Raw genomic sequence first — 14,049 nt, 5'->3', positions numbered from 1 at the left:
GCAATTCCCGCAATAATAAATTGTTCATGCTTTGTGAACTTTGGAAAAGGCAATGGCCAGAGCACCACAATGAGCAATTTCATACATTAGTACTAAACTCAGGGGCTCCAGGATATCCCGGAAAAATGAGGACAGATTAACAAATTAAGGAAGCACTGTAGTTCCTCTGGCAGGACAGGATGTCACATTTAAAGTACACCTAGTGGTTTCCTTTGAAAAGGAATATGCAGAATATGTGAGGGGCAAAGAACCACCCACAAGAAAAAACAGCTGACATGACTGCTGTTCTGCATCAGACGTGAAACACCCACTTCATTCTTCAGCTGGAGATGTGGGCATTCCCGATGCTAGAAGCTGAAGAAGCTGAGGACTTCAGCCATCTATGAATTCCCACAGAGCATCAATCTCTGTTTTGTTTTGGAAGCTCTGGTGATGAGGAAGAAGGAAGGGACTTTGTGAGCCAATTATAAAGCCCTTCGCTGGGGGCCATTTGTTAAATGGTCACCTTCAAAGCTACATATGCGGCAACTTCCCCTTAGGATTCGTACACCAAAAAAGGATTCCTTCTCAGTGATACATCTTTGGGTTTCTGCACACAGGAAAGTCCCCGATTCCAAGTCAGGTCAGTATTGTCTACTCTGATAGGAATTGACCCTCCACCATCTTGGGAATGAGGACTTCTGAAGACTCAATGTTCCCCTCCCACAAACTAATGATCCGGGATGGCATCTGGGCCCTTGTGAGGAAAGTTGTGCTCTGTCACTGAGCTAAGGGCCCTTCCACATGCGCTGAAGGAAGAATAAGGAATGCCTACTTGCCACCAGTGGTTATCATCCCCTTGAGGTTTCTTTGAGGTGATGCCAGTTCTGAACCACAGATTCCCGTAGATGTCCAAGACCCATATGGTCTGCTGATCTCCAAGAGTAATGCAGACCGGTTCGAGGGCCTGCCTTTCACTGCCAAAGTAAACAGAATGCAGTTCTTTATACACAGGAGTTTCTTGGGCAGATGTGGCCCATGCTGAGCCCAACTGCCTGACTTTCACAATCTACTTAACAGCTGGATGGACAGGAGCGAGAGCTCTTCAACTCAGTTTTATTGTTACGGGCATTTGGCAAAAGCTAGCTGCAATAATATATGTTAGAGGCAACGGAGGAGGACCTTCTGCCATCACCAACAAAAGCCCAGCCCATTGAAACAGGCTCCAGGTTTTCATTACTGGGGAGGTGGAAGGAAGGAAGGAAGGAAGGAAGGAAGGAAGGAAGGAAGGAAGGAAGGAAGGAAGGAAGGAAGGAAGGAAGGAAGGAAGGAAGGAAGGAAGGAAGGAAGTCTGTCTGTCTGTCTGTCTGTCTGTCTGTCTGTCTGTCTGTCTGTCTGTCTGTCTGTCTGTCTGTCTGTCTGTCTGTCTGTCTGTCTGTCTGTCTGTCTGTCTGTCTGTCTGTCTGTCTGTCTGTCTAGAATGCTATATTAGTCTCAGAATTCAACTTTTTTGCCTTCCATCATTTCCAAAGAAAAGGGCTCTAAAAAAGATGCAGAACATAATAGGGGTAAATGAATGAACTCAGAAGCTGAAAAAAAGACTGTCAGGAGATGGGGATTTTGTGCCCCGCATAACTCATCAATATACTCCATGGCTAAGAAAACCAGAAAGGCAGAACACAGGAGAAATCACGGAATTTGCAAAACAATGTAAAGAACTTTAAGGAGGGGAAGACAAAAATGGAGGCTGAAGCAGCATTTATTAAGTACCTTTAATGTTGTAAGGCAGTAGCATTAAACATGTTCCAAGACCCAAAAAGCCTCAGTGCCAATTGGCATATCTCTGTGCTAATTCAGCCACTGTTCCTCAAAAACTGCATACTTTCAACTGCCGCAAACAGCTTCAAACAGGAATGCTTTTGCTGCTACCGAACCAAAGGTCAAAAGCTACACAGTGCCCTGACTGGGAACCCGGCCTTCTTGTACACTGCAAAAGGCTATAGTCTAAACAAGTGCAAGTATGAGCCAGGATGATGAAAAACCCAAGCATTGCAAAACCAGAGGGCCGTCACAGAACGTGCCTTCTGATTGAACGTGGCTCACCTGATGATATCGCACTTCCACTGCTCCCCTTCTGGGCAGAAGCTGCTCACACCCTCCCGGTACAGAAGCGCCCGCTGCTCAGTCAACGCCCACACGACACTGTTCCGGGCAGTAACCTGCGAGAGCGGGTATGGACAGTCCACCTTAACGGCTCTGGCACAGGGGCGATCGACACTCAGGCCTTGAAGTAAAACAGAAAGCACAACACGAAAAAAACAGGCGGTTCTGAATAAACGTACTAACAGAAAAAAGAGAGAACCTGTCCCAGGCTATCAAAACCTGGATACAGTATAATAATTATACAATACTCCTTAATAAGGTATTGAATCCAATGTCAAAATGTGTCTTGTCTCTATTTTAATGAGTAATGAAGCCACCAATTTGTGCCATTTTCAATGTTGAATTTTCATCAGTGGTTGTTTCCTCCTATCACTGTGAAACTTATCCTAGCAAGTGTCCAATATTTCAATATTCATCCAACTCAAAGTTGTAGCATAAACTCTACTGATATAACAACGGACTTCAGCTCACAGGTATGGGAGAGCAGAAACTTGCTAGGATAAGTTTCACAATCATAGGAGGAAACAACCACTGATGAAAATTCAACATGGTGAAACAGAAAGTTGCAAGTTCGACCAATTGCAATTCACTGCATCATCAAAGATTTTTTATAAATTTACGATCTGAAATTTTCGATTTCAGATTCCTTTTTGTCATAAGCCCACATTATCTGACATTTCACTGAGAAAAAAAAAGCAATTGGTACTTTCACAATATGATCCCTTGAACTTTTGTGAAACCCTAGGGTTTCTTGACAGCCCTGGAAGGTTTCCTGAATGGGTGGGAGTTAATTAATTTTAAATATATTTTTTAAATTTGTTAAACATTGATCGTGCGATACGACCACATATGGTCAAGTCAACCTGCTCCTCCCTCCCAAAATGACCAATGATGGGCCTGGAAGGGAGGGGAGGAGCTGTGGATGGGCGTGTCCACTGCTATGCTTTCCAACTGTATTCTGCACAATCACCACACTTCTGGAGTTTCTTGAAGCCTGAAAAATGTTTCAGTAGTTTCTCAATGGTCAAAAAGTGGAGAAAGGTTGCCTTAGACCAGTGGTCCCCAACCCCTGGTCCGGGGTCCGGGACCGGTCCATGGATCAGTTGGCACTGGGCCGCGGCTCCTCCTCCTCCTCTAAAATTTCCCCATACCTGTGAGCCAAAGGCCAATATATATATATATATTGTTTAAACTCTGTGAAGAAGAATAGATCCTAGTGAAGGACTTCACCAGCAAATACTAAGTTGGAAAAACAACCACTGATAACAACCACTGATGAAAATACCTTTGAAAACGGTTTAAATCTGGAGGCCGCTTTGGTTGTTCTATGACAATTAAAAGAAGAGATAAGACATTTCTATTTCTATTTATTGTTAAATTGTTTAAATGTATATTATAGCTTAGGGTAGGTTCTTTCTTCTGTTATTATACTCATTTCGAACCGTCCTCTTTTCGTAGCTTCCTAGATCAGACTAGCCACGCTATCCAGGTCAAGGCAATTCATCGAAATCCCACCTGATACAAGTGAAGCCTTGACGAATCACCATCGGAAACGTGGAATGCGAGGGAACCATCTATTTCAGCTCGGCCCTGGATTTAAAACATGGCGCCTGCCTTTTGGCATAAAATAAATGAGGAATCCTCTTGAGTTTTCCCCTACTTGATGAGGACACAGCAGAAATTCATAAACACAAGCTGCCTAAATATAGAAGACTTTGAGTAATGCAGCAGTGTGTAACTCCACACGGCAGGTCACTATTGCTTCCATCAGCAAGATCACATACGAGGGATCAACAGCTTCTGGCGGCAGTTCAGTTCTCTAAGAAATGATCCGCGGTCAAGACCTGGGCTTCGTTACACAAACTAAGCTCCTTGCTAAGTCTTCAGGCACGAAGGGCTGACCAGTTATGAAACACGTCTGCTTGTGCATGGCGAGGCACAACGGAACTCAATAAAATAGAAAGAAAAACTTCAGGTGGACAGTTCACCACCTCTTTGGCAAACCTTTCAGGTATCAGCTAATTGGTTTGCATGTGGAGGAATTGCATTTGGTCTCAGGATGGACTCCACAAATACAGCCAAGAAATGTGCATGAGATGACACAAGCCTTCTGATCTTGCAGGCTAAGCGCGACAGAGCCCACAGGGTGTACAGAAGGGCAGTCTGCTCAGGGTAAAAATGTTTTCTCCTTCTAAGAAGTGGCATGAGAAGAGGATATGGGTAGGCTTGCAGCAGTCATTCCCTTCTGAGTTTCACAAACAAAACAAGGTGTATTTTCACAAACCGGGAAGGCATCAAAACAGGAGAATCGAGCAGCTCTCCTTAACCCTGAGAATTGTAAATGCCTTTCCTCCCAAACCTTCTCTGATCAAGAAACTGTTTTTGTTTGAAAGTAACCTGCTGAGGCACCCCTGAACTCAACCTGTAAGAGTCTCTGGACGCTTAGTTCACATATATACTTTGTGTGGGTTAGCCAGTCCCTCCTTGACCCCACCGCCTGTCTGCATGATCTCTGAATTCACTCTAGGATAACCCAATAAGTAGAATCAGGTGGGCAGCTATGTTGGTCTGAAGCCACAGAAATAAGTTTGAGTTCAGTGGCACCCTGAAGAACAACCAAGTTTTATTCTGGATAGAAGCTTTTGTGTGCATGCACCGTTCTTTGGTATCTGCACATGAAACCTTATACCGGCGTGGCCAAACTGTGGCTCTTCAGATGTCCATGAGCTGCAATTCCCATGAGCCCCTGCCAGCACATGGTCTGCAAGGTGCCACTGTTCTAATAAGCAGAGGATTGGTATGAGTGGTAAGCTTGCCTTTCCCGAAACTAGCCTTACCTTGCCTCAACCTGGATGGCCCAGGCTAGCTTGATCTCATCAAATCTCAAAAGCTAAGCAGGGTCCTCCCTGGTTAGTACTTGGATGCAGACCACCAAGCAAGCCCCATGTTGCCATGCAGAGGCAGGCAAAGGCAACCCACCTCTGTCCATCTAGAATCATAGTTGGAAGGGACCTCCTGAGTCATCTAGTCTAAGCCCCCACACTATGCAGGACACTCACAACCCTCTCGCTCATCCACTGTCACCTGCCACCCCCTTGAGCCTTCACGGAATCAGCCTCTCCGTCAGAATCAGCCTTCACAGAATCAGCCTCTCTCTCAGATGCCTCTCAGATGCCTCTCTCTAGCCTCATAGAATCATGGAGTTGGAAGGGACCTCATGGGTCATCTAGTCCAACCCCCTGCGCTATGCAGGACACTCACATCCCTATCGCTCATCCACTGTCACCTGCCACCCCCTTGAGCCTTCACGGAATCAGCCTCTCCATCAGAGGGCTATCCAGCCTCTGTTTACAAATCTCTTACCTTCCAAACCTTACAGGTCACTGTAAGGTGGTTGTGACTTGATGGCGCTTTCCATCACCAACCTTACCTGAAGAAGCCCCACCACCCTGTGCCAAGGAACCCCAGCACTACCTGAAAAGCAGTCTGGGGAAAACAAACACCAGCACACAGGTCAAAGAAAAGAGCAGCCACTCAGCTGGGTACCTGTTTGCAGATACAAGTCCCCGTTTGTTCTGATGATCCAGGCCGTGTCGTCGCTCAAAGACACAAACGCCGCTTGGGGTAACGCTTCGTACCAGTGACGCTTCCCTTTTATGGTGACTTTACCACAGGCAAAGGCTTTATTGGTTTTTTGTTCAATCTTCCAGAGAAGAGTCCCTGAGGAGGAACACGAGCATAAACAGGACGAAGCCCATTTTGTGGCCCTCCCTGGTCTCTCCTTTCATGCTTGGCTCTTTAGTTGCATGCAAAGGCGATAGTAAGCCCTTTCCTTTGGGTAGTAAAAAGCAGGGTACAGAAAAACCCTGCTCTTCTTTTTCTAAAAAAAAATATATGATTGTGGGTCTGAACACTTCCCTACAGAAGAGTCTCAATCAACGTAAGCACAAGCAGGCAAGCAAGATAAACCTCTTCTCCTGCTTGGAGTATGTGCGCTGATCTATCTCGTTCATTTATGCCCTGCCTCCCCCCCCCCAACCCCCGTAGGGACCCAAAGTCACTTCCATCATTCTCCTCTTCTCCATTCTATCCTCACAACAGCCCTGTGAGGTAGGACAGGCTGGGAAAGTGTGACTGGCACAAAGTCCCCCAGCAAACCTCCATGGCACAGATGAGAATTCAAACCTGGATCTTCCAAATATTAGTCCAACGCTTTTAACCATTAGACCGGCTCTGTTAAGCCTGCAGGTGCTAACCAGGAAAAGGGTCTCTAGCAGAGCTCTGAAAAGTTCCAATCATCCCAACCCATCTGTAGGGCTGGCATGATCCAGACAAGCTTTACTGCTTTTTTTCTGGCTCCAAAAACAAAATACATGGTGTGACCTTCCCCGTACCCCAAACATACAGCATTTTCCCCTTAAAAGGCAACTTAGGCTGCACTATCTCCCGTTGTTCTTTTTTATACGGCCCCAGCTCAAAGGGAAATCACTTCTAACATGGGAAATCTTAATAACATCTTGACAAAGTGACATTTGTTTTGCCACTGAGTTTCGGAAACAGCTCACGATCGTGTCAAGGCTCAGGCGCCTCTAACCTTGTGTGTTCTGGGACAGAAAAAGGAAGAACAGAGCCAAGAGGCAGCGGTATCAAAGGGACGGCGACGAAGCTCTCACGCAAATTCGATCTTCCAGCCAGGTACCCAAAGCGGAAAGGCGAAGCCGACCAACCTGAAGGGGAGACTGCCACCTGCTGGACATTTTCCTCAAACTTCTGCCAGCGCAGACCGGCGTTGGGTAAAACGCTACAGTAGAGGCCACCTTTGTAATCCAAGCACCAAATGTATTTGTCGGAGACCACCAGGCTCAGTATCCCGTAGCCGGGGCCCGCATAACCCATCCAGCTTTCTGCAAACTAAAAGACTGGGGAGTTAGAGGGTAGTGAAGCATCTTCATTGGCTTAAGAAAGCATACAGGAGGAGCTGACATGGCATCTAGCTAAAGAAGGGTGCTTAACTCAAGACAATAACAACGGCCAGAATCAACCCTGATAGGTGAAGGAGGGGTGGCCAAACTGTGGCTCTCCAGATGCATATGAGCTACAATTACTACCGATGCTGGCAGGGGCTCATGGTAAATGTAGTCCATGGACATCTTGGGGAGCCACAGTTCGGCCCCCTCTAGTATATGAAGGTATCACCAGACACTCCCCCCACCCACCCCGATATCTGGGGCCAAGGGACCAAGCCCTATGAAGATAGGTTGAGGGACTTGGGAATGTTCAGCCTGGAGAAAAGGAGGTTGAGAGGGGACATGACAGCCCTCTTTAAGTATTTGAAAGGTTGTCACTTGGAGGAGGGCAGGATGCTGTTCCCAATGGCTGCAGAGGAGAGGACACGCAGTAATGGGTTTAAACTTCAAGTACAACGATATAGGCTAGATACCAGGAAAAAAATTTTCACATTCAGAGTAGTTCAGCAATGGAATAGGCTGCCTAAGGAGGTGGTGAGCTCCCCCTCACTGGCAGTCTTCAAGCAAAGGTTGGATACACACTTTTCTTGGATGCTTTAGGATGCTTAGGGCTGATCCTGCGTTGAGCAGGGGGTTGGACTAGATGGCCTGTATGGCCCCTTCCAACTCTATGATTCTGTGATTCTATGATGTCATCATAAGGCCTTGCCCCTCTGAATTCCAGGGTTTGAAGATGCTGGGAGTAACAGTGCCTACAGCTCAAATGGACAGGAGGCATATCACCACCTCCTTCTGCAGAGCAAAGGGCAGGCTTGGCCAGCCTCAAGTTTGTGCAGGGAAAGGCTTAACCCTTCAACTTCCACTTGGTTTCACCACTTGAAACCCAACTCGAGATGCTGGCACCTTTCAACAATTTGCCTAACATTTTCTGCCAATCAGCTTCACTGGCACCCAGCTGGCCCAACACCACCAAGCAAAGAGTCTAGCAATGTCTGCTAAGACACAAGTACTGTTGGTGGGGGGGGCATCTCAGGCAACCCAAAGGCTGATTCACTGTACACCCTTAGCCTAAAGCTTTTATTTTATATCAATGCCTGTTTGATGGCTGCCAGAGAACTTCATCTGTTAATGTAACAGTGTGTGTATGGGAGGGGGGAGCTGCATTTATATCATATTAAAATTCTTCTTCTCCCTTTTCCATCACCAACCCCCCAGCACTTGCTTTCCCAGCCATGAGCAGGATTTAAAGAAAAACTCAAGGCTAGGACGCCCACCCCCACCTGGATGGCCCAGGCTAGCCCAATCTTGTCAGATCCTGGAAGCTAAGCAGCGTTGTCCCTGCTTAAAATTTGGATGGGAGACCACCAAGGAAGTCCCGGGTTGCTACACAAAGGCGAGACACCTCTGAACATACCTTGCCTGGAAAACAGTACGTCAGGGGTGGCCAAAACTATGGTTCTCCAGATATCCATGGACTACAATGTGCTGGCAGGGACTCATGGGAATTGCAGTCCATGGACATCTGGAGAGCCACAATTTGGCCACCCCTGCACTACAGAGTAGCCAGAAGTTGGCTATGACTTGACAGTGCTTTCTACCCCCATCATCCCCTACCGCCAATTACAGAATTAGGTGTTCTAGAATGCCCTTTCACCATTCCATCAGCTTTCACAAACCCTCAGCTGCCCATTTAAACAAAAAGAACCAAGCTGGGTTATCCGGAAGTGCTACTAAGCTAGAAGGGCTCAGTGCTGTACTTCAAACAGCTAAGAAAACAGGTGAATTCCTCTTCACAGCACGGTACCTCTCCTTCAAAATCACAACCTCCCATATCCCTCTTCCTCCTCCGTGATATCTTTCCATTTTTGTTTTTTAAAAAATCAGTGGCTGTATGGGACCATCTGGTGGTGGACATGCTTGTTAATAAACAACCTGGTGAGTCAGCGCTCAACTGGGACGATCGGGGACTTCCTAGCTGTCAGCCCGGAAGTGAAGCCTAGCTCAAAGCAAAACGCTTCATTTCAAAGGTATATAACAAAGCCTATTTCTGTATGCTGTGCCGCGGCTGCTTGCTCAAGGACCTACCTGATCGGATTTCAAAAGCATCCCTTCCTCTATGCTCGCTTGGGCTTTCTCCGGGGCAGCAAGGCAACCCCCTGCATCTGCCACACTCATCTCCGAAGACGAACACGGCAAGCCGTGCCTGTAGATGTCCTCTTCATCGCTCGAGGCCGACTTCTCAGCTCCGGCATCATTGCTTACCCATTCGCTGGCAGTGTTCACCTTGCATTCAGGGCTGGATGCCTCCCTGAAGTCCTGCCCAGGCAAGGCATCCTCTTGGTGACATGCCTCATCCCTAGAAACAGCAGGAAGGTCATCAAGGGGGCCTGGGGGCACTGTGTCCGTGAGAGGTTGCTGGGATTTCTGCAAGATGGGTTCAGCCCCAGTTTCCCAGGCCAAAGGTTCCTCAGCACTACAGGCATTTCCCAGCATTCCATTCACGGGCTCTGCCCCTTTGAGAAGATCTCCGATCCTTTGCTGGCCCGGCTGATCTACTATCTGCTCTGTTTCACACAGAGCGGAATAACCCTCTGCAATTTGGGATGGCTGCTTGGAGTCGGCTTCAGCAAGTTCAGGCGGGAGGCCCCCGTTGAGTTCACTCTCATCACTACCCCCGTGATCACCAGCAAGCAGCGACGGGGCGCTGGAATCGGAGAAGTCCGTGGCAGGCAACGCACCTGCTTTGTTCTCCCCGTTAGGAAGTTTCAGCAGCTCGGGAGCTTCGGCGCTCCCCTCCAGGGTCCAAGCAGCGGTCAGCTCTGGAGAATGAAGGACGCTGAACATTTCAGAGCCGTTTTCCTCCCACAGCACACTCTGCGATTCCAGACTTTCCTGGTCTGGAGACTCGATCCCCGAGCGGTCTACAACGCCGCCCACCAGGCTGGAAGCAATGGAGAGGGAGTCCGCATTTGTGGACTGGGGACTGTCAATAGAACCCTGATATTCCGAGCATGGCGTGCTCTCCAGAGAACTGGGGTTTCTCCTGGGCCCGTTTTCTAAGCTCGTGTATAGGCGGGAGATTAAAGGTCCAGGGGGTGGGGGGAGGTGCGGAAAGGGAGAAAGCAGAAAGAACACTGTCAATCAACTGAGGGCATGCTGTTTAAAAACAACATATAGGCAACAACTATATTTTGAAGGCCATGGCCAATCCTGACTTTGACCTATATTAGTAAGCTACAGTGTGTCTCCATGATTTAAACAGCAGCAGCTGAAAATATTATACTCCACTGGCAGTTGTGGGTTTTCCGGGCTACGCAGCCACGGTCTGGTAGTCTTGGACTCTCAACTTTCACCGGCTGGCATCTTCAGAGGCAGGACATGGCAAGATGGGAAGCTCTCCGTGCCAAAGTACCAGTGAGATCTCCATCTTGCGGTGTCCAACCTCTGAAGATGCCAGCCACAGTTACTGGAGAATGACCACTGGTCATTTATCATAGAGGGCCCTTATCCTCTGGAGTAAGGAGGACAACTGAGACTAAAACTACCAGACCACAGCTACACCGTCCGGACTCTGTCCGTGAAAGCCCCTGACAATTCAATTTTTATTATAACAGGAAACACATCTCAACTGGAGCTGCTTTCCATGGTCCAAGTGTCATCCCTCCTTCTTAAGGTTTAAGCTGGTTTTGTTTTTCTTTTAAAAAATCCCTGAAATTGCCAGGGAGGAAATCTGGAGTATTTTATATACACAGAGGTGGCTCCTCCCACTTTCAGCCTCACTGCAAGGAAGAAGAGTTGGTTTTTACCCCCTGCTTTTCTCTACCCAAAGGAGTCTCAAAGTGGTTTACAATCGCTTTCCCTTCCTCTCCCCCATTGCAGACACCCTGTGAGGTAGGTGTGGTTGAGAGCGCTTTGAGAAAACTGTGACTGGCCCAAGGTCACCCACCTGGCTGCATGTGGAGGAAGAGCAGGCAATCAAACCCGGTTCGTCAGATTAGAAGCTGCTGCTCTTAACCACTACACCAAACTGGCGCCCATATTCTCAGAATCTGAATCTTATGGTAGATTATCTCCAAGCCAAACAGTGAAAACAGGCTCCAGATTCAATGAACAAGCCATAGATGGCGAGGGGGTGCTGACCCCATGTGTCAAGATGTGTAGAAAACTGGTTAACTATGTCGTGTTTCCTACCACCACCAAGGGTTAGATTTTTCACTGTTAAACCAGATATTTTGGATTTATGCCGATTCAGTCCCTTGGTCTAAATAGGCTTGAATTCAAGAAGTCCAGCCTACTCATGCCAGGACAGCGGCTCCTGAGCCTCACCATACCGAACTTCAATGACATCCCTACAAAACGTTGTAATGAGAAGGAACTGTACAGTGTGGCATGTTTCAGATCAAAAGCTTTGATTTCACAAAGAAATAACGTCCAAACGTGAATGAAATCAATTGTCAAGAAGCGGTATCTTCTTCAAATTTATTGAACGTATAAGCAAGCAACCATCAATTGCAAAAATAAGGCATCTCACATAGGCAATAGCTCTTCAGTAAAGGGGTCGCTTCTTGCCAATTGATTTAGTTCATGTTCAGCTCAAAAGCTGGCAGTGGAACTGAAAATGTTAGAAGAAGTCTTTGCATAACTAGTTATTTACCAGGTCTTTTCTTTTTCCTCTTTTTCACTTTGATTGGTTTGACAACGAGCTCCTGGTTGAAGTCTTCAGAGCTGATCACACTGAATCTCTGAGAAGAAAGCGGACCTTCCAGGGAGGTTTGATCTCCAGTGGTCATGAAACTGGAGCCGCTGTCCACAGAATTCATGGAGCTGCTCCTACTTCTTGACTCTCCAGCTACGGAGTAGCCTCTTCTCCTCGGGTCGCTGGTCAACTCCCCTAGTCCGTCAAAGCTCTGAGAGCGGATTTTCTCCATTACCTGTGCTGCTTCCAGATCAGCTTTTGTCAGGGAATAATTTTTATCGCCAGGAGTTTGGGGTGAAGGGAAGCCACTGCACTTTTGATTTGCTGGTGCAAACGGATCAGGTGACACGGATGCAACTACAGAGAGAGGGCTCTGTAGTTTTGGGCTCAGATCGGATAACGGACACGCCAGCTTTGAATTCACATCTGAAACTGAACACACAAAACGTTTACATTTTAATGGCACATGAAAATTTATAAACGACAGGGAGCTGGAAGTACAGAGAGGGTGAGCTTATAGAACCACAGAATTGGAAAGAGCCACACAAGTCACCCAGTCCAGCCCCCTGCTCAATGCAAGATCAGCCTCAAGCATCCAGGAGAAGGATCTGTCCAGCTGCTGCTTGAAAACCGCCAGTGAGGGGGAGCTCCCCACCTCCTTAGGCAGCCCCTTCCACTGCTGAACTAGACTCATAGAATCCTAGAATCGGAAGGGGCCATCCAGGCAATCTAATCCCACTCCTTGCTCAATGAAGGATCAGCCTCAAACATCCAGGATAAGTATCTGTCCAGCCACTGCTTGAAGTCTGCCAGTGCACATGCTTGAATCTCTCTCTCTCTCTCACACACACACACACACACACACACACAATCAAACCTATTTCACAAGTTTGTTGCAATGGTTTAAAAAAGGAGATGGAGAATACATGGTATCCCAAACTCCTCAGAGGAAAGATGGCATTCAAAAGACAAAAATGTTTTATTACTTTGTTAAATTTCCCAGAATTCCCTACTAATTTTGGCAACAGGCTCCAACAGTGGAATCTGTTCATCTTGCTGTTGTTCTTCAAAAAGAGTAAAAGATCAGTAGCTAATTGTCACTTGAAGAACTTTACTATATTCTGGCATCCAGATGACATAATCTCTCTCTCATTATTTAATAGAGGTAATTTTTGGAAATTAAACCTGAGTAATAAAATATCTGTACCAAATTCTGCCTTGGTCTTTTTTTTTTAATCTCCTATGACGGATACAGCTCTTTATCTTCTTGTCAGCATTACAAAGGTGACAGAGGCCAATAAAGTTCAAGACTTGTTCTGTTGCTTTGTTTTAGTGGATATGTCCGTGTTGAGAGACATCTAAGTCTTCAAGGCAAAGGCAATAAATTATGGAAAGTCAACTGAACTGTTGTTTTTTTCTCAAGAAAGTCAACTGAACTTCAAGCGCAGCCTTCTGGGGAACATAAAGAATTACAGATGAAGAATCAGGGTATGAAAGCCCCAATGTGAAAAAAAAAGACCTTCAGCCATTGTTTTTTTGGATCCAAGATCATGTGCATAAATTGCAAGAATCCTAAAGTGGACAGTCAAACTGATTATCTGAATCCATTCAAAGAATAAGGGCATACGGAGACCCTGTTGAAGCAGACCTGTGGTCCATCTAGCCCAGTGTACTGTTTCATACAGCAACCAACACTTGCTCTGGAGGGGCAAACAAGCAGGGCACAGGGGCCAAGGCCTTTCCCCACTGTTGCCTGCCAGAGATGGGATTCAGAGGTTTGCTGCCTCTGGATAGAAACGCTCACCACACATCAGTCATTTTACATATGCTATACATTTAATACGTTAAAGCGTGCAAACCTATTGATGCCAACCCTTCAGGTCTGCTCGAGAGCCTTATGATATCTCGGTCTCCCCTTAAAAGGAAAATCTCATTTTCAGTACAAGACACAGACACGATATCACCAGATCCTTCCAAGCTGCCAATCAGAGCCTGTGAAAAACAAGGAGAGAGGAAGAGGAGCTTTTGAAAGTGCTGAGAATCTCTCTAGAATGCAGACAACACTTGAAAGTTTGCATTGTCGTCTTGGCTGGGAACAGTATTCGACTACAACAAAGAGCACCATTGAAAGGAAAGAGGGATTTGGGGTGAGGGCAGTTCTCATTAAGCTTGGCAGAGAGCGTGGAACAGAAATGGGTCATACATGTTTTATAAGTTTAGCTCTGTCATGGCATATTCAGCGTT

The 14,049-nt window shown here is 46.8% G+C and overlaps 1 protein-coding gene across 2 annotated transcripts in view; it reads right to left on the bottom strand.

The window, feature by feature from the left end:
* The window catches only part of TECPR2 (tectonin beta-propeller repeat containing 2), a 70,971-nt gene that overhangs the window by 40,864 nt on the left and 16,058 nt on the right, over positions 1-14,049 (bottom strand). For both annotated transcript variants that reach the window (XM_077323734.1, XM_077323735.1), the window contains exons 7-13: positions 13,665-13,797; positions 11,764-12,237; positions 9,195-10,165; positions 6,870-7,053; positions 5,689-5,862; positions 2,083-2,263; positions 815-956 (exon numbers count right to left, since the gene is read on the bottom strand). In XM_077323734.1, coding sequence (XP_077179849.1) covers positions 815-956; positions 2,083-2,263; positions 5,689-5,862; positions 6,870-7,053; positions 9,195-10,165; positions 11,764-12,237; positions 13,665-13,797 — 2,259 coding nt within the window. The remainder of the gene's footprint in view (positions 1-814; positions 957-2,082; positions 2,264-5,688; positions 5,863-6,869; positions 7,054-9,194; positions 10,166-11,763; positions 12,238-13,664; positions 13,798-14,049) is intronic.

The sequence above is a fragment of the Paroedura picta genome, chromosome 2 (genome assembly GCF_049243985.1).
Source record: "Paroedura picta isolate Pp20150507F chromosome 2, Ppicta_v3.0, whole genome shotgun sequence".
In the NCBI taxonomy this organism is placed as follows: domain Eukaryota; kingdom Metazoa; phylum Chordata; class Lepidosauria; order Squamata; family Gekkonidae; genus Paroedura; species Paroedura picta.
The sequence above is the reverse complement of the archived record's forward strand: the minus strand, read 5'-3'. Positions and strand labels throughout refer to the sequence as shown.